Source organism: Mobula birostris, chromosome 4 (genome assembly GCF_030028105.1).
Source record: "Mobula birostris isolate sMobBir1 chromosome 4, sMobBir1.hap1, whole genome shotgun sequence".
Taxonomy (NCBI): Eukaryota; Metazoa; Chordata; class Chondrichthyes; order Myliobatiformes; family Myliobatidae; genus Mobula; species Mobula birostris.
Window position 1 is genome coordinate 126,270,426 of NC_092373.1, and position 26,985 is coordinate 126,297,410.

Consider the following 26,985-nt stretch of genomic DNA (forward strand, 5'->3'; position numbering starts at 1 on the left):
ATACGTCATATGTATGTGGTAAAGGACAACAACTCATTTGTAGGAATTACTTGCTCTACATGTATGTTAACTTTCTGTACTGCTTGAGTCCACATCCTCCCATATACCAACATTTGCTTTGTTTCTACATATTTTTTTTCTCTAAAGTGAGCCAACTCAGCTGCTTAAATCCCTTTGAAATCTTGTCCCAGGAGTGACGTGTTCCATCTTCTAACCCACGGCTTGATTAATCACTCTAGATATTCCTTCCATTGTGCTTTGCCTAGCAAAGAAGAATACTTCCATCTGAGATCCAAATCATGGGAATGGTCAACATCTGACATGCAACACTTCTCTTGGCTTCTTACTTTCAACCTGCCGAGCTTTCTGCCTTTTCAGAAATTATATTTAACTACCTGGGAAAGGTTTCCCTGCTAATGTAATGGTTTCTCTGTGGCACAGTGTTTGGGTTATGACTAGAGATTATGGGGGGGGGGGGGGAGGGCTTTGGAATGTGCGCTGGCCAATGAGGGGAGATGTTTTCTTTCTTGTGTGCCCAAGTGAAGGTTTTGCGGTCTTTTGTTCAGCGGAGGATGGAGAGAAAAGATGCCAGCATGGGGAAGTTATAGACAGCAGGATGGAGTGGACTTGGAATGGGGTCAGGAGTCGACGCTTAGGGAGAAAATCAATCGAGAATGAACAGATGGGAAAACCATGAGCTCCAACATTGCACATTAGATTGTTTCATGAGAATGGGCCAGTTTCCTTTTTTTGTTTCTTTACTAACTCTATAGTCAAATTAAGAATTATAAGGCTCAATTATTTAATTGCATATTGTACACTGTTCGTTACTGTTACTGTTCGTTATTTCATGGTATTGATTTGCAACAGGGGAACACATCATGCAGCATCCACCCAAACAAGATTTCTCAAGTTTCGCCGGGCCGGAGGCTGTCTTCCCCTAGATTAAGCTGCGAACCTGACGGTGACATATACATTATTCAAGAATAGAGAGGGTTTGTTGTGTATTTAATATTTTGATAATATTTGAATGATCTTGTATATATAGTGTTCGATGAAGCATTCTTGTTCGTTTAAATTATTAATTACAGGTTATATGTAAAAGTACATTAATTGCAAACATCTTCATGCTACCATGTGATACGTGTGTGCCTCACTTAAAATAAAGATGAAGTCAGACATGCATTCCCGGACTCCGTGTCGTCCTTTGAATTAATTTAATGATTAGAAGTTACATTAGAAATGAGCTTTGCTACTATTGTATAAGTGATGCAGGAATGCTTAGAATCCAAGCCATTGTTGATGGCAGAGCACTTCAGGTTTCATAAGCGGAATCAAGAAGAAGGGGAGTCCATTTCAGCATACATGGCTGAAGTGAAGAGATTGAGCATTGTCAGTGATGGGCTTAATGATGCACTGAGACATTGTTTCATTTGTGGAATCTTACAAGAAAGTATTCAAAAACTGCTCCTAACTGAAGTACGACTTATGCTCAAATGAGCAGTTGAAATTGCTATTTCAATGGAAACCGCAGGCAGCGACACAATTGAGTTGCAGTCAGGAATGAAAGTGAACATGAACAAGAATGCTTCATCAAACACTATATATACAAAATTACTCAAATGTTATTGAAATATTAAATACACAACAGGGTTAGGTTTATACAGAAATGAAAGTTGCCATAAATATCTGAAAACTATTAAATAACATAAAGTAGACATAAGGGCCATGGCAGATGAATGAAGGAGGCAAATAAGCAGCAATGCTGTGGGTAGTAAAGGTCATCATATTTGGTCATTCATTCTGGTGAAGATGCTAAGCTAGAGGTTGCATAGATGTACCTCAGAATGCTCTCTCCTTCAGTTCAGCTTACAACAATGAGTAACAGCCTGTGGGATCTGATCAATGTATGTATATTCCACACACATAAAAATCTGCTCCACTTATGCATATTTTACATACACGCACACACACACACACACACACACACACACACACACACAGACACACACACACAGACACACACACACACACACACACACAAACAGAAGTATGTATGCATAATGCTATAATCATTTCCAATTTCTTGTTTGTTATTGTTAATTGGAGAAAATTGTACATAATGCACACTTGCCTTGTCTCTTGGTTATCTTCAAGAAACTAAAGCAGATTAATTGACACAAGAAAAATGAACTTTAGCACCTTTACGTTCTAAACTGAAAGGGTAAAAATATTGGACATAACTTTACAAACAATTGGATAATGTAGCAGATCATTTCCCATTAATTTCAAAAGAAAATTTTCCTTGATTGAACCAGTGCTTCTCTCTGGCACTCCTATAATCTGATCTATCAGCCCAAATATATTGATGGCATTACTGTCCCACACCTGGACAATCTAGAAATCATCTAAAATGTATGCCATAAGCCTTCAAATCAAGTTTTGGGCAAATTTTATATGCATAATTAGACAGCAGATCTATAAAATGAGAACCAAAAGTTAAAAACTTCACCAGATTATATTTGCATTTCTTAATGGATGCATAACAAAAATATCAAGCATACCTGTATATCTTAATTACATCTTTCATCTATGATAGTCCTTAATTTCTGATGTTTAAGACAATTTCCTATCCTCAATCATATTTTATCTATGGTCATAAGAATCCTTACTGTGGCATTAATGGGTGAAGTAGAACTCTATTACAAGTTTTTTTTTAAAATAATGAGTACATCATTAAGGTTCCTTTTTTCATGAAGCAAACATAATAATTCCGGAGTCACAGTAAATTTGTTATACATAACCTCCAGCCAAAATACTTAGCAAGTTATGCATTTGTCAGTGCAAACTAGAAGATTTCTCAAATCTTTCCCCTCCAAGTTATTAATCTTATTCAGGCATGCATTAAATTCACTTTTGTAATGGGTGCTTGTAAATCACTTCAAGTTGGCAGAATTCTCTTCTGGAGCAACTCATTCATAAATATCTCAGTTAGAGGCTGCCTCATTTCAATTTGATTCTGTTTTAAAGACCTGATATCTCAGACGAAGTACGGAGTATTTTGCAGGAGCATCTGAAAGTTTTGCACTTATCTACCACAAACAACATCATGCCACAAGGTGAATCCACTGGGCACAGGTCTGGGGAAGCGTCCTAGTGGGCATAGGTCAAACAAGGTGGAAAGGAGCACCCGAGGTATGTGTCTTGTGGCATAGTGAGAACTTGGCATTATCTTTAAACATGAATGAAAATAGCAATAATCACTGATTTAGTTCATCCCCTGCTGCTTCCAGAAAGCTATAACCTGAATGGTAATCTTTTCTCTTTCTCTTGGGGTTAAAGTTAGATGAAAGATGAATAGTTAATAACGGCAGCTTCTCTGTGTAAATGTACTGTGTTGAAGGAGAAAAGGGAGTATATTATTGAACTTCCTACTCACAAGGATTGCTAGGATCACTAGAACAGCTGAGGCAATAAAACTATAATCCTCGGGTTATAGCTTTGCCATTTAAATAATTTATGTGAACTGCTAGCTGACTTGATAAAGCCTTCAGGTTGTCAAATCCAATCTCATTCTTTGGTATTTTCATTCTTACTAATAAATTCAGTTACGGTCTTAACTGATTCTGAAATGTCTTGAAGCATGAAGTGAAGCAGCCTCCCTCAGTCTGCACTAAGAAAAGTTAGTCACTTCAGGATACTGTGCATTTGATACACATGAGCAGATAGCAACTAGAAACGTGCAGCCCATGGAAAGTACATGAAAATTGCCTAAAACAATTCAGGGCACTGAAGGTGCATTACATTATGCTTTGTTTAAAGAAACAGATTTTACCATTCCTTCAGGTTGTGTTAAAAGAAAATATACAAGAATATACAGGTGTCCCCCGCTTTACGAACGTTGGCTTTACGAAACCTCACTGTTACGAAAGACCTACATTAGTTACCTGTTTTCGCTAACAGGAGGTGTTTTCACTGTTACGAGAAAAGGCAACGCGCGGGGAAAAGCGGCGAAAAAAATCAGTGCGTGCCCCGAGCAGCCGCTCTTGCCCGGATTCCGAACGGCATTCTAGCCGGCATTGCTTAAACACGTGCTTGTGAGCAGCCATTAGCAAGATGAGTTCTAAGGTATCGGAAAAGCCTAAAAGAGCTTGTAAGGATGTTACACTTAGTGTAAAACTAGACATAATTAAGCGTTTCGATCGTGGTGAACGAAGTAAGGACAAAGTGAGTTTGGCTTGTGGAAGTTGACGAAGATGATGTTGAAGAGGTTTTGGCATCCCATGACCAAGAACTGATAGATGAAGAGCTGATGCAATTGGAAGAGGAAAGGATAACAATCGAAACCGAATGCAGTAGTGAAAGTGAAGTCGTCCAGGAACTGAAAGTGAAGCAAATGCGTGAGATTTTCGTTGCAATGATAAAGTACGACTTTAATTTTGAAAGGGTACGTCGGTTTAGGGCATATTTACAGGATGGTTTGAGTGCTTACAAAGAATTGTATGATAGAAAAATGCGCGAGGCTAAGCAGTCAATCAAGCCTTCCACATCAGCCACAGCAGACGGCGAACCTTGACCTTCGACAATGAAGCAGGTAGACATAGAAGAAGATGACCTGCCTGCCCTGATCGACGATGAGGTGACACCCCAGTGTTCCACCACCCCAACCCCCGGGCCCTGGACAGATACCGATTCGCGGAGAATGCAGCGGTAACTGGAACGCACTCAGCACATCTTTAAGAAAAAAGCCAAAATAAACAAGCTAATTAATTAGGTGCCGCCCGGCATTTAAATGTCGGCCCAGATCAGAGATGATTGCCGATTGTGTCACCTCTAATCTGGGCCGACATGTACGTGCCGGGCGGCACCTAATTAATTAGCTTGTTTATTTTGGATTTTTCTTATAAATGTGCTGGGTGCGTCTTGGCCACTGCTGTACCGCTGCATGCTTCACAGATCAGTATCGGTTCGCTGCCCGGAGGGCGGGGGCCACTGCGCCACCCCAACCTCCGATGACTCAGCCTAACACACCATCATCAGTGTGCTCGGCACTGTCTTCCCGATTCCCATAAGTGATACCACACTGTACATATATTATTTCTACTTTATATCGGCTGTGTATTTTTACGTGTTATTTGGTATGATTTGGCAGCTTCATAGCTTAGAGGTTACTGGAGAGCGCTTGCGCCATGTTTCTGCCGAGAGCGCTTGCGTGAGATTTTCGCTACGGAGAACAGTGCGCAATGATTGTGGAAAAGTATTTCTACTTTATATAGGCTGTGTATTCATCATATCATTGCTGCTTTTACTATATGTTACTGTTATTTTAGGTTTTATGTGTTATTTGGCATGATTTGGTAAGTTATTTTTGGGTCTGTGAACGCTCACAAATTTTTCCCATATAAGGTAATGGTAATTGCTTCTTCGCTTTACCACATTCCAGCTTACGAACCATTTCATAGGAACGCTCTACCCCCGGATGGCGGGGGAAACCTGTATTGAAATCTAGAATAAAACAACATTTGTGTGCATTAAAAAATTTGTAGCTAGACACGGCATTCTAGGTTCCTCTTCTGAAAGAGGTCTGAGTTGTGTCCAGTAGATAAAGCTAAAAGAAAGGCACTTTCAATGCTTTAAAGGCTGTATAACTGCAAATATTATAAGCAACTTTATATTGATGTTTCTGCACAATCCTAGGCAGTTGTATAGTCTTGGCCTCATGTCACACAGTCTGACAATGACATGAAGGAGAAAAAATGCAGTGAAGTCCACTTTGTCAGGGCATGAGGAAGACAATCATTTCATAAATGACAAGAGGTTGCACTGGGTAAAAAAATGAATGGATAGCTAAAAATGAACTGTAGTCAATGCACCTAACAGCTTAAGACTGTTTTCAAGAAGCAGTACTATCTATGCCTCTCATGATTTCATATACCTCGCTCAGGACCACCGCTACAACACCACAGCCTTCTCCATTCTAGGGAAAGCAAATCTGACTTATGCAGTCTCTCCTCATCACTAAGACACTGGTGAATCTCCTCTGTACTCTCTGCAGAGCATCACACCCCTCCTTTACAGTAGTGACTAAAGATGCACATAACACCCCAGATGTGCCCTCATCAATACTTTGTAAAGCTGTACCATAACTTCCTTGCTTTATTATTCTATGCCTGGTTTTTTGTATGTCTTCTTTGTCACCCTTCCTATCTTTGCTGGCACCTTCAGAGATCTTTGGACTTGGACACCAAGGTTCTTCTGATCCTTAATACTCTCAAGTGTTCTACCATTCACTGTGTATGTCAGACCCTCATCTGATCTCCTAAAATGTATCAGTTCATGCTTAATCAAGATTAAATTTCATATGTCATTGTTCTGTTCAATTTATCAGTTCTTCAATATCTTTCTGTAGCCTGTGATTATCTTCCCCATTAGCCACAACACCAATAAATTTTGTGCCATCTGCAACTTAATATTCGTACTTCATACATTATCATCTAAGCCATTATTTTTCTCAACAGACACGGTTCTAGAATATGATCACATGCATATGTACATGCTTTATATCCGTTTGTAGAGACATGTAAATGTAAGCTTCTGAAAGTCAGTTAAAGATGACTATTAAATGTATATCTTATTGACAATATCCACATCCTGTGACTAAACAGAATAACAAAGAGACTGTAAACTATTATCTACCTTCTTAAATAACAGCAGAAACTACAACACACTATCTTGATGGACAGCATATTTTCATTGCAATTAAACAAAGGGATGATTTTCAATTAGTGAACGACAGAGTTTCTTCCTCCTACTACAGATAATTTGACTTGGACAGAAAACATCTGGCTAGGGAATTCAATATCATTACTGATTAAACGGCTAATCAATGAAAGTTTGTGTCAAATTAGTTTCATTAGAATATATTTCCCTGAGCACAATGTATAAATAAAGTTAGAAGGGACACCCATTTAAGCAATTTGCTTCTTTTTATTAATCATTGTTTGCTCCTTCTAAATGTAAGGAGGTTTCGTCTCTTATGTTACTGCGTGGGCTAATTAAAATGGCTTCTTTGTTATGTTATACTTGGGAATGCTTCTTTGTTATGTTAAATGCTGAGAAAGTCCTCCTGCTAGCAGTTTGTAGAATCATGTTACTGATAAGAAGATGTTATGAACCAATTGGGATAGTTGTTATGTTTTTGGTGTATCTGTAAGCTATTGTATGTGCGGGGTTTTGGGGCAGAAGGGGGAGAGAGAGAGAGAGAGGATGGACCAGGTGCTGTGATGTCCGCTAACGGGGTCGGACCCCGAGCAGGGCGTTCGGCGAGGAGAGGAGACGCAGACGGACTCGTGTGGAGCGTTTGGTTGACTACCGTTGTTGGTCCCAGGCGGCCCGTCGAGGTGGTCCGAGGGGTCGCAGGGTGAAGAAGAAGGGTCCTGAGCTCCAACTGTTTGTGCATGAAGAGATTGAACTTTGATAAGTGTGGTGCCTTTTATTTTCCTTTTATATTTTATTCTCTATTAATTATATAGTTCCAGTAATATCTATAAACTGTAAATCATTTAATCGTATCTGGTGTATTGTCTGTTATTTGGGAGAGGTGGGGTACATCACATAGCATCCACACGAACTAATTACCCAGTTTGGTGGGGCCGAGGGCTGTTTCCCTAGATGACAGCGAGCCGGCAACTCTGAGGGTGGCCCGGGGGGGGGGGGGGCTACGTAAATATATGTTGTCACATTTTTAATCAATTCAATGCAATTCAAAAAGCTCAAATGTGCAATGGTCTCGGTCATATTGTACTATTCCTCCCTCACCTTCACATTGTCTTAGGATTTTGTTGTTGTTTCTCACTTGACAGCTAATTTTAAAGGGGTGAATTTTATTTCAGTTTATGCAGCACCAGACTAGAAACGATAAGGTAGATCCTGATCTAGCAGGTACCGCAAACTGGATTGTAGCAAATCACAGCCCTTTCAAAAACACTGCTAATTTTTATGGTTATTACACATACATTGTAAAACAGGTAGGTGACTTGCTGTTACCTTTATTATGGTTCACAAAAGGCAAAATCTTCCTCAAACACTCCAGAATTTGAGCAATGCTCGACGATGTCACAACCACAAACTCTGCAGCAAGGTCTATTATAACGTGAAGGATTAGTTTACTTGTCAGTTCAGAGCCACTTCTACTGTGCCGGTCATTGACTGGCCTGTTTGAATGATGCAGCACCTCTTTCCCATTGGTTGCATTGTGTGCCATGGCACTGGTGTTCGATTTCAGACACATCAGGGTCTTCCCTTTGTCTCTGAGCACTCACCTTCACACTGAGGTCACCAGTGCTGAAGAACCATTGGGAAAGTATGCTGCAGGTATAGGAGGGCCCACATGCAGACTTAGCTAAGTATCTGTTGAATGTTTAGTTTTGTAATTGTGTAAGTTGGGGAGACTGAATGAGGTACTTGCTGAGGTTGAAGTGTTACTGAATGTTTAGTTTTGTAGTTAGTTTATTTAAGTTAGAATGGCTTAGGTGTTTGGTTGAATATTTTACTGTTTGTCTGTAAATAAATACAAACATTCGTAATTAATGTACTTATTCATATTCAGTGTCTTGTCTCACTTACCAAACCTGCAAATCTGCTTCCTTGTAACATCTATGCAAATGTATGGGAGGGCTGCTTGATAGGTTTGAGAACCACATTTGTGACTATGCACATTCTAGCTAATTAGTGTTCCATTAAACTCCCTTCTTTCCATTCCAGCCTTTAAAGACTTGACCAAAAGCACAGCAATGTTTACGCTCCTTGCTTATCCTTGTCCAGGAATGAGGACTACAGTTTCGACAGATGCTGACGAGGTGTGGTATTCAGTTAGTATTAGTTACTGCTTCCAGCCACAGTTTGAGAGTTTTAGTTAATGGCCCTGTTGGCCTAGCATTTTCCCTTTAAGTTCTACAACAGTTCTCATTAAAGTCAGTGAACTGTTGACCTGCTTCAGTCACTCTCTCTCCACATTTGGCCCACATCCAAACATCTTAACAGATGATTACCTTTGGATGTTATGCAATAACTTGCATTTGAATGAATTTCCTGTGTCTGCAACTTCATAGGCTACATGCTCTGTAGATATGAATTTAGGACAGAGTCAGTGTAATCCTAAAAATGAACCCACTGAATTTGCCCTCATTAAGTTAGTGGAGGGAAAATTGGGGAGTTCTTACCAGTGCATCTAATATTTCCAGGTGTAGCTACAGGAAAATCTATTCTCCTTCCACCACGATCATGAGAAAAATGCATATCAAATGGCCTGGTTCTGTTCTCATTTCCTGTGGAAACTATTCCATAATAATCCCTCATCCTCCAGTGTGACTCTTTCATTTCCCGCAAACCATTTGTCATGAGAACCTCTTCTCATCTTACCTTAATCAGTAGCATCAACACCATAGACTTCACTGCCTTTTGTCATCCATGATTTATTATTTTAACAAAGTAAACTAGCACTGACTAATAGTTTATGTGATTTCCCTTTAAGACAATCACTTTGTCTGGTCGGCTGGCAATTCACTTGTTGTGGGCAAGTCCAAACCATTCACGCATGGCAAGTTAGAAACTCTTCCTTTTGCTTCCTGAGCTGTGAATTAAAACTGATATTCCGCAAGTTATAAACCATGGGGAAATAACAATTATTTACAACTATGCAGCTCATTTCCATTAATATTAAATGTGCTTGAGACATCAGCGTTTCCCATGGTATAATGACTAAAGGCCATTTCATTAGGTCAGTGTACCACTGATATTGTGCTCCTTAAAGATAAATAATGAGGTCCTTTCACTGCAAAATAAATTTGCTGTGATTTATCGTGGAATATGGATTCACAATTGCAGACAGACTTTTGATTTTATATCACTGTAGCAGGCCAGGATCCAATCAACACAGATACTGCTTGACTGCTTTAAGTAGTCTGTTTTTATTTCCAGTATGCTGCACACTTATATTGGTATCTGTGATCAACTCATTATGTACAGGCAATGATCCAAGTCTCACTTTGATGATTTGTCACCTTCAGTAGCATCTTGTCCACAACCATAAGGGTTCCCTGCTGTGGGAAATAGGTGAAGTTACCTAGTGATTCATTGAGAACCCTTCATTAGAGGTTTCAGTTTGTCACCAACGATTAGTAAATTTCTATAGATGTATGAAGGAGAGCATTCACTGGCATGAGTAGAATCAAAAGACGCTGCGTAGGGTTGTAGAAAAAAACATTTCTAATATGTTTTGTAACGTCAAAACATTAAAATAATTCAAAGGAAGACACAGGAATCCAGCAAAGCAGGTCTGCAGAGGTATCACGTGGTAGCATGATGACGTATACAATTCACGTATTTTTGCATATAGCCCATAATGAATTATTTATACAAACATGAGTACTTAATCAAACAACATATTTACAACATTACTCAAATCTTACTAAAATATTAAATACACAACACTCCTTCCTGCGTAGCTGTAAACTCCAACTCAATAGAAAATGTATCTCAACTATATACACTATATACTATACAATACAGCTACTACATACTGACATCAAGACCATAGTAATTTTTTAAACTGTCCCATTCAGATCTAAAGATTTAATCACTGTAGAGGCTCTCTTATCCTTGTGAGATAATGTCTTTTCTGACAAGTGAGGTCATTCTGCTTGGCAGATGAGACGTGTGGCTGTGAAAACAACATCAGCTTCAGGAGCCTCCTCCATGAGGGTTGTAGGAGTTGACTCTGAGACTGCAGGAAATGGTTCTGACAGCTCTGGACACCTTTCTGCTCCTTCCTTTTTCTTCTAGTTTGTGCATCTCCATCTTGGGAAGGTGCATTTAGTCCACTGGAGTACTCTCTTATTAATCCTTCTGTTCTGTGAGGCTTTGGTCTTTGCATCTACTATTGCAAGTAGCTTTTTGTCTCCCACTTGAAGTTCATGAAATAACCTTAATGCACACAGAGTAGATTCTGTTTCTTTATTCTCACAAAAGCTGAATGCTTGTAACTTTCCTGAAGCTCCCTGAAGTCCTTTCCTGCTTAAAACCAACCCACATTCTGCAAGTAACTGCCTGACTAATATATCAGAAGCTTCCGCAGATATGTTGCCTACAAAAACGGTTGTAGTCGGACCAGTGCTTTTGTCACTTTCACGTTTCCTCTGAGCAGCATGGTCCTTCCTTGGTCTAATATGCTTTCCAACCAGAGGCACAGAGGTTGACACTGTTATATATCCCGTGAGCATGATGTAATTATCTTGTGAGCATTGTGTCATTATCTCGTGATAGGCATGATGTAATTGTCTCATGATAGCGGGGTGATGTGATGGCATGTATAAAAAAGCCCGCCACTGTGATGCAGTTCTCATTTTTATTTTTGGTGCAACGTTATTGTTGCCGGTCGGATGATTTGGAGATACCAGCGGTTTTGTTTGTTGCACGTTTACTTTCCCCTTACAATCCGGTATCAGAGAGGGAAGACATTACCAGCATTATCCAAACCCAAAGGATTGGGTAAGGTTAACGCCATTTGGCATCTTGGGAATGATCGACCTTTTTGAATTTTTGTTTAGGAATTGTGGCATACACATTTGAGTTAAACTCCTGCAAGGTCGGGAAGGTTTGTGCAGTGACCACCCTCCAGCCAAAAGGTCAGTTCCTTTAGGACACTTTATTTCTTCGTGATTTCTTTGGACAAGGCATCTCTCGGCTGTGATCGACAGATTCGTCATTATTTTGAAGGAATCGTTGTTTCGGGTAAGTCTCTCCTTAAAGACTGTATAAATCACTTGGACTTTTGAATTTATGACTTTAAGCCTGTGCTTGGATGACAGCTCGTTAAGAACAGTTTATAAGTTTGACTGTTTGTTCGAGATAGCTGCCTAACTGTTAACTTCCGGTTAAGTTGGTCGTTGGTTTACTTTTTCAATGTTTTTGAGCAGAGGTTAATAAATCTTGTGGCTTGTTTATAAACCCTGTGTTGCAAGGACGTGGCTGGGGACGAACCCAAGTGCAGGACACAGATGCTGAGGCAGAGTCGTTAGACGCAGCACCTCTGCGAACGGGGAGCCGATATCCAGGAGACGATGCGAAGCTTAGAACTGACAGTTCTCAGGATTAGGAAGCAAGGTTTACTCTCACAAGAGTCGACCAACGAGCTGGCGGCTTCTTGCTGTGCTCGCAGCGTTTTTATCCTGCCGTTTGATGGGAAGCAGGTGCGTGTAGTTAGTGATACCTGGGAATGATTGGAATCTAAATGAGGTGATCGAGGCCTAATTCTTGAGGCAAATGGCAAGGTGGGGGATTGCCAGATGGGACCATGACAGTACCCCACCCCCCCCGCCACCAATGGGAGCCTCCAGGTGATCCTCCCGGCCTGTCCGGATGGCCCCGATGAAAATCCTGGATGAGGGAAGTGTCTAGGATGAAGGAGCGGGGGACCCAGGAACACTCTTCTGGACCGTACCCTTCCCAGTCCACCAGATATTGGAGACCCCTGCCCCGACGGTGCACATCTAGTAGTCGTCGGACGGTGTATGCCGGATGGTTGTTGATGATACGGGCAGGTGGAGGAGTCTCGGCAGGGGGACACAGCGGGCTGATGGAAACTGACTTTAACTGAGACACATGAAAGGTTGGGAGGATGCGCATGGATCTAGGCAGCTTTAGAAAGACCACTGTGGGATTGATTACCCTTTCAACCGTGAATGGTCCCAGGAAGCGAGGGGCGAGTTTTCTATGTTCGTTCTTGAGCAGGATGTCCTTGGAGGCCAGCCACACCATCTGCCCAGGTTGGTACTCGAGCACCGGGATGTGGTGTCGGTCGGCTGTCTTCTTATTTCGATTTGTTGATTTGAGTAGGGCCATGCGCATCTCCTCCCAAATGTTAAGGCATCGACTAATATGGTCCTGAACCGACTGTACTGCAATCTCTTCTTCTTGCGTGGGAAACAGCCGGGGTTGGTACCCAAGGGAGTACTGGAACGGAGACCTCCCAATGGCAGAGCTCACCAGAGAGTTGTGAGCGTACTCAACCCCCAGGAGGTGGTCGCTCCAGGTCGATGGGTTGTTTGCCGTTACGCAACGAAGCGTCACCTCCAGGTCTTGGTTTGCCTGTTCCGTCTGCCCCTTCGTCTGGGGGTGGAAGCCGGATGACAGGCTGACCGATATGCCCAAGGCTTGACAGAAGGCCTTCCATACTTGCGAGACAAACTGGGGATCTCGATCGGAGACGATGTCCGCGGGTATTCCGTGGAGGCGGAAGACGTGGCGGACGAGAAGATCTGTGGTTTCCTGAGAGGAAGGAGGTTTAGGGAGGGCCACAAAGTGCACCGCCTTGGAGAATCGGTCTGCCACGGTGAGGACTGTGGTGTTTCCGCGGGAAGGGGGTAGACCGGTGACGAAGTCTAAGGCGATGTGTGACCAGGGGCGACCAGGGACACGTAGAGGACGAAGTAGCCCTGCCAGTGGTTGATGAGAGACCTTTCCCCGGGCACAGATGGAACAAGCTGAGACACAAGAACGCGTGTCCCCCTCTATGGACGGCCACCAAAAGTGCTTCCTCAGGAGAGACAGGGTGGGATCACTCCTGGGGTAGCAGGCGAACCGGGATGTGTGCCCCCATTGGAGAACCTAGGACCTGACGGAGGTGGGCACGTACAGGCGATCGCCGGGTCCATTGCCCAGGTCGGGGTCGTCCCGCTGGGCTTCCTTTACTTTAGCCTCGATCTCCCATGTGAGGGTGGAAGCCACGCAGCGAGGTGGGAGGATAGTCTCGGGACTGGAGGTGGAGTCATGCTGGCGGGACAGCACGTCCGGCTTCCCGTTCTTGGATCCTGGACGGTACGTGAGGGTAAACCTGAACCGACCAAAGAATAATGCCCAACAGGCCTGGGGAGAATTCAGGCGTTTGGCAGTCTGGATATATTCAAGGTTCTTATGGTCTGTCCAGACGTTGATCGGGTGTTCCGCCCCCTCCAACCAGTGTCTCCATTCTTCCAACGCTAGTTTGACCACCAGTAGCTCCCGGATCCCCACGTCGTAATTTCGTTCAGCGGGTGACAGTCGGCGAGAGAAGAAGGCACAGGGATGTAGTTTCTGATCCGGGCCCAAACGTTGGGACAGTACCACTCCCACCCCAGAGTCGGAGGTGTCAACCTCCACAATGAATTGACAGGAGGGGTCCGGTTGTATCAGAACGGGAGCAGACATGAAGCGCCTCTTTAGTTCCGCGAATGCTGAGTCCGCCTCGGAGTTCCAAAGGAAAGGTGTGGCGGGTGAGGTAAGTCGGGTCAGAGGAGCCGCCGCCTGACTGTAGTTTCTGATGAACCGGCGATAGAAGTTCGCAAACCCCAGGAACCGTTGGAGTTGCTTGCAGTCCGTGGGTTTGGGCCACTCCGTCACAGCCCGGATCTTCTCGGGATCAGCTCTCACCTGTCCGCTCTCGATGATATAACCTAGGAAGCTGACCGAGGGTACGTGGAATTCGCACTTCATTCGCAATTTACGGATAACTTATTCTCCTCCAGTCTCTGCAGGACTTGACGGACATGGAGAACGGGTTGCTGGGGACTGCTGAAAAAGATTAGGATGTCATCCAGATAGACAAACACAAAGCAGTTAATAAAGTCTCTTAGTACATCGTTAATCAGGGCTTGAAAGACTGCAGGGGCATTGGTGAGGCCAAAAGGCATGACCAAGTACTGGAAGTAGCCTAAGGGGGTATTGAATGCCGTCTTCCACTCGTCCCCCTCCCATATCCGGACCAGATGGCAGGTGCTTCGTAGGCCCAGCTTCGAGAAGATGGTGGCTCCGTGAAGTGGTTCGAACGCAGAACTTATCAGAGGCAGTGGGTACTTGCTCTTTATGGTTATATGATTTAGTCGATGCAGGGACGTACGGAACCATCCTTCTTCCCCACGAAGAAGAACCCTGCACCCACCGGGGAGGATGAGGGTCAGATGATGCCCGCCGTGAGAGATTCACTGATGTAACCCTCCATTGCTTCCCTCTCTGGCTGGGACAAGTTATACAGCCGACTGGTGGGCAGAGGAGCTCTGGGAAGAAGGTCAATAGCACAGTCGTGGGGTCGGTATGGAGGCAGGGAAAGGGCGCTTTGTTTACTAAACACGTGTCCCAGGTCGTGGTACTCCGCTGGAACCGTGGACAAGTCAGGGGGTTCAACTGCAGGTGAGGTCGAGGTGGTTTTCACAGGGGAAAAGGCCGACTGCCGACAGGTGGCGTGACAAAACGGACTCCAGCTGACTATCCTCCCGGTGGACCAATCAATGCAAGGGTTGTGGCGGCTCAACCATGGGTACCCAAGAACTATTGGGGCGTGAGGGGAGGAGATCAAGTTAAATTGTACCTGTTCCCGATGGTTCCCCGAGAGAATCAAAGGCAGTGGGAGGGTACAGTGAGAGATTCGGGCCAGAAGTCTTCCGTCCAGTGCCTGGGCTTCCAGAGGGGTAGTCAACGGCTCTCGAGGAATTCCGGCCTGGGTTGCAATATCTTCATCCAACAGATTCCCCTCAGCACCGGAGTCTATCAAGGCAGACAAGGACAGGGACTGTTGGTTGTAGCTTACAGTGGCGTGGACATGCATCCGGGATTGGGGGACAGAAGGGAATGTGGTCTGACTCACCAGGGTCTCCCTTTCTACTGGTGAGCCCTCCCCTTTTGGCCGAAGGGAATAGGTGTCAGGAAAATGGCCACACTGACTGTAATAGAAACAATCCCCTGCTCTCAGTCTCCAGAGTCGCTCTGAGGGAGAAAGACGGCTCTGTCCCAGCTTCATTGGTTTCTCTCCCGGGGTGGTGGAAACGGCCGGGCTGGATGCTATTCTAGGAGTGGGAGGAGGAGAGAGGTTAGGGCTGGGAGTAGATGGTAAAGCATGCCGTGGGGTGGCCAAAGGACGACCGGTTCTCTCCCTCTGTCGTTCTCGGAGTCGGTTGTCCAGCCTGGTGGCTAGGGAGATCAATAAATCCAGACTGTTAGTGTCATCCCTAGCCACCAACTCGTCCTTTACCTTGTCACAGAGGCCTTGCTGGAATTCCTCCTGGAGTGCTTCATCGTTCCAGCCCGAGTCGGCCGCTAGCGTCCGGAACTCCACAGAGTATTCGGCAACACTACGTGAGCCTTGATGGAGGGTCAGTAGCCGCTTAGCGGCATCTTTACCGCAGACGGGATGGTCAAAAATTTTCCTTATTTCTGAGATGAAGGTGGGGAAGGAAGAGCAGGTCTCTGGCTGATTATCCCAAATCGTGGTGGCCCACACTAAGGCATTTCCTTGTAATAACCCCATAATGTAAGCTATTTTAGATCTGTCCATGGTGTACGTGAATGGCTGCTGCTCGAACACCAGGGAGCATTGTAGCAGGAAAGCCCGGCACTTCCCCAGATCTCCGGCATAGGGGTCCGGTTCAGGGACGCGCGGCTCCCTTAGCGGACGTGTTGTTGACGCCTCGGGCGTCGCCACCACAGACTGTCCGGGCTGGTCAGATGGAGTCCCCGGAGTCGACGGGGTAAGATAGGTGGATACTCGGTCTACCTGTTCACTGACCTTTCTTACGTCTACTGACAGGCAGCGGAGGTTTTCCATGACTTCCCGGAGCAGCTGATCATGCAAGCCCAGTAGAAAGCCCTGGCTGGCGAGGGCTTGTTGCAGAGGGTTCGTGTCCGCTGGGTTCATGTTGGCCAGTTCGTTCTGTTGCAAGGACGTGGCTGGGGACGAACCCAAGTGCAGGACACAGATGCTGAGGCAGAGTCGTTAGGCGCAGCACCTCCGCGAACGGGGAGCCGATATCCAGGAGACAATGCGAAGCTTAGAACTGATAGTTCTCAGGAATAGGAAACAAGGTTTACTCTCACAAGAGTCGACCAACGAACTGACGGCTTCTTGCTGTGGTTGCAGGGTTTTTATCCTGCTGTTTGATGGGAAGCAGGTACGTGTAGTTAGTGGTACTTCGGAATGATTGGAATCTAAATGAGGTGATCGAGGCCTAAATCTTGAGGCAAATGGCAAGGTGGGGGATTGCCAGACAGGACCATGACACCCTGTCTCAGTTTCATATCCGTTGCTGCTGGTTCATAACAACACCAACACTTGTTTGTCCTTGGTTTTCTCTCTGCGTAAATAGTGCGAATGGTGGATGCAGGCAAGTTCAACGTGTGGACAATGTCCTTACTTTGTTCACCATGATCGAAATGCTTAATTCTATCTGGTTTTACGCTAAGTGTAACACCCTTACAAGCTCTTTTAGGTTTTTCCGATACCTTCAAACTCATCTTGCTAACAGATGTACAAAATAAATCGAGATAAAGCACGTGTTTAAGCAATGGAGGCTAGAATGCAGTTCCAGGGGAGGAGCTTGGCTGTTCAGGCATGCGCTGTCTTTTTTCGTAACAGTGAAAACACCTTCTGTTAGCGAAAACAGGTAACTAATGTAGGACTTTCGTAACAGCGAGGTGTCGTAAACTGAACGTTCGGAAAACGGGGGCCACCTGTAATGATAAAAATTAGCATTGATATGAAGTGAGTTACTAACCTCTAGCCAGATATTTTAATGTTTTCCATAAAGTCAACAATATCCTTAATGTGTGTTGGTTTTTGAAGGACTTAATCTATTCTGAATTCTTGATCATGACTTAAGGACAATTTGTACTGATGTAGGTCAGGCAACCTTAATTCATCATCTTTTTGTGAATGACTATCTAAATGTAAATTTAATATGTACATTAATTTTAGAAGAACACAGAAAAATAAGTTGAGAAAATAATTTTCCACAGGTAAAATATCCACAGTTGAAAACAAAACTATATTCAAATCTGTTTTAGCAACTTTCTCAGCTTTAAAGTGCAGTTTTCCTGAGGGAGAATGAGTTACTTGGCTCATTAGCAGATCTATATTTATTAACACTCGCTAGCAAATAGCCTGAAGAGAAATAACTCCTTCATTCTCTGTGAAAAATATATACTTGCCTGTGATTAATAGAAATAATCTTTTACTTAACGTTGTATTTTTCCACAGTCCACCAGCATCAATTATAGCCGACACTACCAGGAGGCATAAGATGAGCTGCAGTTTGGACAACCCTCCAGCTTCTGATAAAGCCTGTCATCAGGAGTCCTGGTGAAGGGTCTTGGCCTAAAACATCGACTCTTTATTCATTTCCATTGATATTGCCAGACGTGTTGTGCTCCTAAAACATTTTATGTGTGTTATACTGGATTTCCAGCACCTGCAGAACCTCTTCTGTTTCTCATAAAGCCACTGGATTCTGGCCTTCCAATTTACTGGATGAAGATCTGGTTGAGAGAATTGCAGAACCTTTCTACCCTCCCTGCTCTGGCCATCACTGAATGACTGATATACCTCTTGAAAATCCTGCAGATTGAGCGTGGCCTCTGCAATGAGAACACTGCTGTCTTTTAGGGAGTGCTGAGGCAATTACACGAAACAGAGCCACAGGGCTATTAACTGCCCAGGTGAAGTTTATTGTCCTCATTGTGGGGGCTGCCTGTTGTAAGCTCACCTCACAACATACAACAGAAAGAGCAGCAATTTTCAGCATTGTGTAAAGCATAAAGAACTGGCTGAAGCAGCTGCTTCAGCACATTTCTCTTCATACATCATTGCCGTGAGATGCAAACCATGCTAGGCGGGCACAGACAGTGTGCTCATACAAGCCAGAACATTATCTGGCTACTGAAGGTGGCCATTTGGGCTGTCATATCTCTTTGAGGAGTTCTGTAAATTGTTTTTCTCTTCAAATATTTATCCTCCTCTTGTTAGAAAATTACCACTGAATTTGCTTCTGCCACAGTTTCATTACCGATCATAACCTCTTCTTCAGTGTTAACAAGACATAGGTGATGGTTATCAACTTCCACTCACACCTCCCTTTACTTCTACAACACAGCAGTGGTAATTGCGAGCAGTTTAAATCTCCCGGGAGTGCACATCTCGCACAAACTCTCATGGTCCCAGAACACATCCTACACAATCGAGAAAGCTCACCAATGCCCCTATTTTCTGAAGAGGCTGAGGGGAGCTGGGCTATGTACATCACCACTCAAAACCTTCTATAGTTGTGCGGTGGAGAACATCCTAACATGCTGCATCATGGAATTGTATGGAAATAGCACTGCAGTGGACACGGATGCTTTACAACGGGTGGCCAAAACTGCCCAATGCATCACTGACACCAGCCTAACCTCCGTCAAGGACATATACACAGAATGAAATACAGAACATATATACAGAAAGATGCCAGATAAAGACCAGCAATATCATGAAGGATCCAGCCCACCCTCCTCATAGGCTGTTGTTCCACTCACATCAGGGAGGAGGCAACGTAGCATCTACACCAGGGCCACCAGACTCAAAAACAGTTACGTTCCACAAGCAGTAAGGCTGATCAACACCTTCACCCACTAATGCATCCCACTCCACTACCTTATTATTGCCTGTTAGGGTCACCTTTTGTACAGACACTCCTGTACCTAGCATCACTTTATACACTGTACATACAATCAAACTATGTAAGCTATCTTATATATTTATATCTATTGTGTATTTTTTATTATTGTGTTCCTTAACTTAGTATGTGTTTTACATACTGCCATTGATCTGCAGTAACAATTATTTCATTCTTCTTTACATTTGTGTATTTGAAATAACATCGAACAATCTTGAATCTAGAATCGAAGTTGTTCATGTGGTGTCATTGGCTGACACAGGAATATTGACCAGGACAAGGGGAGAACTTCTCTGCAATTTTTTTCCGGTAAAATCAAACAGAACACACTTCAGTTTAATGCCTCATCCCGAATATAGCACAGGCAATAGTGCAATGCCACCTTGCCTTATGTGCTTAATTCAGATCAGGTAAGTAATAAGGTGCAAGATTAACAAGATAGATTGTGAGTTCAAGAGCCCAAATTATCGGAGTTGGGCTTTGTAAATAACTGTGTGCACCTCTGATTTGCCAACCACCATTGTATGTATTTAAGAGAATGCATCTGGTTATTTCAAGCAATTGGAGAGTTAATAAAAAGTGATGGGAAAACTATCAATGAGTTGGGCTATAGAAGACCCCGTGACCCTTGTCAGCAAACTGCACAAGGCATTTAGCTGCAACTAACCGATTCCTGCAGTTTCTTAGCCAAAGGTGAAGAAGGTGGGTGAGGAGAAAGCAAGCCAGAGCTCAGTGCGCGAGAACAAGATTGGCGGGGATCTCCTTCCTCACAATTCAGGAATCCCATTTGGTGTCCACTTGTTGTACTCCACTTCAGCATAACACTGTGGTCACAGCGTTGACGCACAAGGATTACACAAGTGTGCTGAGAAAATCCAAACAGTGATGGATGCTCCAAGGCCATAGGACATGTCACAGTTGTGTCCTTTTAGGATTACTACTCTAACGGGTTCCTGCCAAACTTGGGTACTGTGCTCTGCCTCTTGAATTCATTACTACACGTCATGAAGAGATGGCACTGCACAAAGCAGTGCGAGGTGGCCTTTCAAAATGTAAAGGAAATGGTGACATCAGACACAGTACTCACAGATTATGATCCATATCTTCCAGTGAAGCTTCGCTGTGACACATTGTCTCATGTTATAGGTGCAGTCATGTCACATGTTATGAATGATGGAAGTGAGCGGCCCATAACCTTTGCATCACATTCTCTTACCGCTGCAGAGAAAAATTACACACAGTTTGATAGAGAGACCTTGAGTCTGGTTTGGTGTGTAAAATCAGCACTTGTATGAGAAGAGTTAACCCTCATTACTGATCGTCAACGACTAGTGTCCATTTTCATTCCACAGAAGGGTGTTCCTTCCTTCCAGCAACAAATATCTTGTTCTAGATGCTGTTGAGGGGGATGACCTGATAGGGGACGCCCACTGTGACCCGGTCTCTGGCACTGAGAGAAGAGGAATGCGGTAGTCATAGGGGATTCCATAGTCAGGGGAACAGACAGCAGATTCTGTGAGCCTGATAGAGATACCCGCATGGTGTGTTGCCTTCCAGGTGCCAGGGTATGGGATGTCTCGGATCGGGTCCAGAATATTCTAAAGGGGGAGGGTGAGCAGCCAGTTGTTTTGGTACATGTTGGTACCAATGACATAGATAGGGCGAAGGAGGAGGTCCTGAAGAGAGATTTCTGGGAGTTAGGAAGGAAGCTGAGAAGCAGGGCCTCCAGGGTAGTAATCTCGGGATTGCTACCTGTGCCACGTGCTAGCGAGGGCAAGAATAGTAGGATCAGGCAGATGAATGCGTGGCTGAGAGACTGGTGCAGGGGGCAGAGCTTCAGATTCTTGGATCATTGGGATCTCTTCTGGGGGAAGTATGACCTGTTCAAAAAGGACAGGTTACACCTGAACCCGAAGGGGACCAATATCCTGGCGGGAAGGTTTAACAGAGCTGTTAGGGAGGGTTTAAACTAATCTGGCAGGGGGATGGGAACCGGAATGATAGAGCAAAGGAGGGGGAAAACAGAAATAAATCTAAGACAGTGAGCAGTAAAGATGTCAGGAAGGACAGGCAGGTGATGGGGCAAATTTGCAGCCATTGGGATGAGGTGCAGTGCAATCAAAGCAAAAAGTACCAAATTCAGATACAACAACTTCAGTCCTGTGTTCACCCTTTTCGATTTTGTCCACCTTTTTTCATGATAACTGGTCCTGTTGACTGCAATTTGGCCCTATCATCAGTCCCTCCTCACTACATATTGCCTCTGTTTGTAAACCAGCTACCTCATCTTCAGTACCATCACTCCAGTTCCCATGACCCTGCAAAATTAGTTTAAACTCTCCTGAACAACCTTAGCCAACCTGCCCGAAAGGATATTTGACCCCTATGGTTCATGTGTAACCCATGCCTTTTGTACAGGTGTTACCTTTCCCAGAAGGGATCCCAGTAATCCATAAACCTGAACCCCTGCCCCCTGCCCCCTGCAACATTTCCTCAGCCACACATGCACCAGTCCAATTATCCTATCTCTACCCTCTCTGGCACATGGCATTGGCAGAAATCCAGAGATTACTACCCTGGAGGTCCTGTTTCTCAGCTTTCTGTCTAGCTCCCTAAAATCTCTCTTTAGGACCTCCTTACCTTGTCTACCTATGTCATTGATGCCAATATATACCAAGATTTCTGGCTGCTCAGTCTCACCCTTGAGAATGACAGGGACCCAATCCAGAACATCCCTGATCCTGGCACCAGGAAAGCAACATACCATCCAGGTGTCTCTATCGCACCCACAGAACCTCATCTCTGTTCCTCTGACTAAGGAATTTCCTATCGACACTGCAGTCATCCTCTCCTCTCTGCTCTTCTGAGCCATAGCACCAGACTCGGTCCCAGAGACCCAGTCACTGTGGCTCCCCTATAGTAGGCTGTCCTCCTCAATATTATCTAAAGTTCCATACTTATCATTGAGGGGAACGGCCACGGGCGTACTCTGCAATGGCTGTACTACCCCTCCCTCCTTTCTCCTGACAGTCACCCAGTTACCTGTCTCCTGCAACCTAGGGGTAGCTACCTCTCTGTAGCTCCTGTCTATCACCAACTCATTCTGTATGAGTCAAAGGTTATCGAGCTGCAGCTCCAGTTCCTTAATACGTTCTCTCAGGAGCTACAGCTCGGTGCAGCAGGTGCAGATGTGTTTATCTGGGAGACTGAAGGTTTCGTAGACTTCCCACATCCCACACACAATGCAAAACATTTCTTCTGGAGCCATTCTCTCTAAACTACTATGTCCTACCTGACGAGGAATGAACAAATAAGAACAGAAAGAGAGTAACTTACAAGACAATCTACCTCGCCCAAGCCTGATGAACAAAAGCTACTCTAAAGACTGACACCTTCACAAGAATGGCTGCTCCCCTTGCAGCTGTTCTATTTTTATTGGTCATTTCAAATGAATCCCTCTTGCTGATTGGCCACTCCTCAACTCAGAGAAACAGCCATGAAGCTCTGCCTTTGAAATATCAATCACCATCCTGATGGAAAGCTAGCTCTTTTTACACACACCCTGAAGCTGGTTGTCCAACACGGGGAAAACTGCTTAAAGCTCTGCTTATTAAATCTTGAGCACGGACCTGACTGAAAGGCAACTCTTTTTATGCACTGCCTCCTGCTGATTGGTCGCTCCTCAACTCTGTCATTTATCATTATTAGGTTACTGTTTTGAGTTAAAAGCAACAATATAGTAATTGACACTACAGGCTCTATAATGTGGACACTACAGATGTAACAGTTCCCAAGAGATGTGCATTGTTATAGCAGAAGCAGGAGAAACCAAGGAAATAAATATGGAGAAGGCCACTCAACAACTTTGCAGATGACTGAACGTATGATAAAGTTAACCATATTCACTAAAGTCATAACATGCAAGAAATAAGCCTTTCCAGAACAGGTAAAGGTCCATTCTGACAGAGGCTGAAGCACATTCTGCCTGCTGGATCATCTGATCTTCCAGCACAATCTGATGTCTGTAAGGAACTGCTGCCAGATGGACATTCCAGGCTGCTGGCATACATGCTGAGGGATGCTCTGAAGTTTAGTGCAGCAAATGCTGAGGTTCTGTGGGGAAGGACCACGGTGTAGGCTCCTTCCACTTCTGCATATACAGAGCTTGAGCTGGTGGTGAAGCCCTACAAAGACTGAAAGCAAATGTTACCCCAGAGACCATATAAGTGCCAATGATGCTATGGTTTAAAAGATGTGTTAACTACTGATTGTTTCAACCACATAACATTAAGAGTGTAAAATGCTTTACATGACACATTTTTGTGTATATTTGTGTTATGAATAATGTCTATTTTTGAAATATTATTAAAAGATTTGGAGAACTCTGGAGAATCTCCACACTGGTAACACCAGCTAGAGATTGAAAAGTTTTGAGCAAGGCTTTCACAGTTACATCCTTCTAGAAGTTCAATTACTTTATATGACATACTGTGCTATGTATTAAATACACTGCAGGCACTGAGTGTTGAACACAGCTCTTCCTGCTCCAGGCATTGACCACCTAACCCGTTCCTGCCCCAGATGTTGACCACATGTTCCCCATCATGCCCCATGCTTTGGGTGCCAACAATACGTCCCCACGTGTTCCAGGGATCACTGTTTCCTCCTTTGTCTGAAGCTTATGGTGAAAATTCTATTTATTTATAGGTGAGATTGTTCCCCACAAATATAATATTTATTTGAATATTGCTTTGTGTACTTTGCTTTGAACAATATTGCATATTTAGTAATTATATAGGGACACCTCTGATGTTAAAACTGGGCACAGTGGGAGATCTTGGTGAATTGATTGCTTCACAGTAGGTGGCCGGTTCTGCAAGCTAAATGAGTGGCCTTCCTTTCTCCTGCTTTCAATATATTACATGAGGAAAATCTACAATCAGGCTAGAGCATGTGACAGTGGCATGTCTTGCATCACCAAAAAGTTGGAATGGTACTAAGTAACTTGGAAACAGCAAGAAAAAATGCATTTTTAAATACTGCACACAGTGATAAATGGTGAAAGGAATCTTACAAGCCTAATTGAGGCAACATCATAAAATCATTCTAGCTGTTCACTACATCTATTGCAGATCAGTCTCTCTTCAGTACTTATACAGCCTCTAACAGATTGAAGTATTTGTGAATTAACAAAGATTTTGAATAAAAAAAGTCACTGATGAGCTGTTGTTTGTTTTTCCTGTCCGTTTTGTTTTCTTTTTAAATCCTTGGTAATCAGATCATTTGTCCACTCAACCACAAGGGCACTCAGAGCTGAAATGTTTCTCTGGTGTGCCTGTGCTGTACGATCCAGGGCCAAAATGGGCTTCAAATAAATGATGACAAGATGTAGCACAAGGTTATGTGGGCAAAAATGAATCATCATTATGGATCTCCAGTTTTTCACAGTGTTATTGCTAAGTGTGGGAAAATCAATGCTTTCGCGAATGGAATTGGAAAGCACAGCTTTGCAGTCTAATTTCACCACTTCAGAAATTACACTGAACACTTCTTGCCACAATTCAAGTTAATAACCCATATCCAATGGCAGGATCTGTCCTTGTGTGCTGTTCCTTTGGAGGGTCCAGGAAACTAAGGTTGATACTTCAAATCAGATTTTATGTTGGGTCAGGCATAGGTTTTGAATGCAGTTTTTTATGCAACAGCAGAATTTAAAGGGCCATTCACACACCTTGCACTTATTACTGGGCTTCCCAACCTGGGGATTCACAAACCTCTTGTTTATTGGTATAGGTCCATGGTATTAAAGAGGCTAGGAACCCCTGATCTGTTGTATCACAGTCGAGGATGACTGTTAATTCAATTTGCACTGATTATGGAGTCTGCAATAATGTCCACACCCTGTTTCCATACTGAAAATCTCCTTACCTTAGGTGGTTTGTACGTGATTACTTGCAACATGAACCGGAACTGCAGAGTCAGTAAACAAGAAAATCAGGCTGACATGTCTTAACACCAAACAGAGCTCATGTCCACAGTCCCTCCCTCTCAAGAGAATGCAGGGATGGATTCTGTTACTGATCTCTGATGGGAAAAGCTTCAGGAATTTAGTGCTGACTTGGTCAGTGGTGATTTAGGGTGGCATGGCTGGACAACTAGTAAAATGGCTTCTTCATGCACTAATGATCTAGGTTCAATCCTGAATTCTGGCAGTGTTTGTGCGGAGTTTGCACATTAACCCTGTTCCTGTGCAAGTTTTGTTGGAGAGTTCCAGTTACTTTCCATGTCTTGGATGGTCAGTTCACTAGCTACCGGAAATCATCCTTAATGTATCAGTGAATGGTCAAATCTAGGGGACAGTCATCATAAATGTGGAGTGAAAAGGTCATGGGGAAAATTGGGTGGGGCATCGGGATTGCTCGAAGAGAAACACATACTTCATTGGCCAAATAGCCTTCTTCTTTATTTAAAGAAGCTACGGGGGCCTTTTGCAAAAACACCTCCAGCCTTATACAAGCATTTGGTTTGCTCCATCCATGAAGATCAAGGTCACCCTCAACTTCCTATTCACAAGATCACCCCAGGTGGTGATGGTAGCTAGTTTAAACTGCATCCCACAACTTGCTGCAGGGACATCACCAATGATCTACAGTGATAGACAAGGAAACATATATTTTTCTTGAAGCAAAGACTGTAGAGCACATAGATTTAAATCATTAGATCCTTCCAAAAGGTTCAGGTGCTAGATTTTGCTTTTATTGCAATTTGGACCACCCTTCAGAATCCAGAATTTTTTATGAATTGTGAAGACTATCAATCTCTTAGCATGCAAGTCAAGGTAAACAATGAGAAACAATTTCTAATATTCAATGGCATTTATCCTGAGAAATTGTATGACTATTTTATTCTTAGATAGTCTATATTGCCTCCATTATTTGGGACTGCCTATGGGATATTGGTGGATAAGCCCTCCTTCTTTGTCATTTGGGTGCGGATGAACACTTCTCCATGAAAAGACACAGTTGTACCAGGAGTCTATTGAACAATGTCAACAAGGTTGGCACAAGATGTCATCACTACTTTCGAGATGCCTTCCAATACGCTATGTTCCATTGTCAATTGTACCATGCACTTTGCAACTAACATAAGAGCTCACTGTTTGGCTGAGAGTTTCAGGTAGGAAGTGAAAAGCACAAGAAATGGCAAAAGGGTTGGTGATGTTGAAGGGAGGCTCTCTTTATGGACAATGTGAGGAGGTCTAATTGTGTGCCACGCTCCATTATATAGAGTTTTCACTGTGGTAGATAAAGAATGCACTTTCCTTACAGGGCAATATAGAATAGAATAACCACACTACCTTTTAACTCGCTTGCCTTTGTTCATTCTATTGATCAGACAGAGCACAATATTCGACTTCTGTCATTGTACCTGTGCTTACAGAGAACACACAACAGGCCAAGATAATTGTTCTATT

At 43.7% G+C, this 26,985-nt stretch overlaps 1 protein-coding gene across 9 annotated transcripts in view; it reads right to left on the reverse strand.

The window, feature by feature from the left end:
• Positions 1-26,985, reverse strand: part of LOC140196016 (E3 ubiquitin-protein ligase MARCHF1-like) — a 606,033-nt gene that overhangs the window by 108,629 nt on the left and 470,419 nt on the right. The window contains exon 1 of one of the 9 annotated variants that reach the window (XM_072254712.1): positions 9,421-9,447. The exons of the other annotated variants lie outside the window; for them this stretch is intronic. Within the exon in view, the coding sequence (XP_072110813.1) occupies positions 9,421-9,444 (24 nt within the window). The 5' untranslated portion in view covers positions 9,445-9,447. Of the gene's footprint in view, positions 1-9,420; positions 9,448-26,985 lie in introns of those variants that run through there. 9 annotated transcript variants of the gene reach the window in all.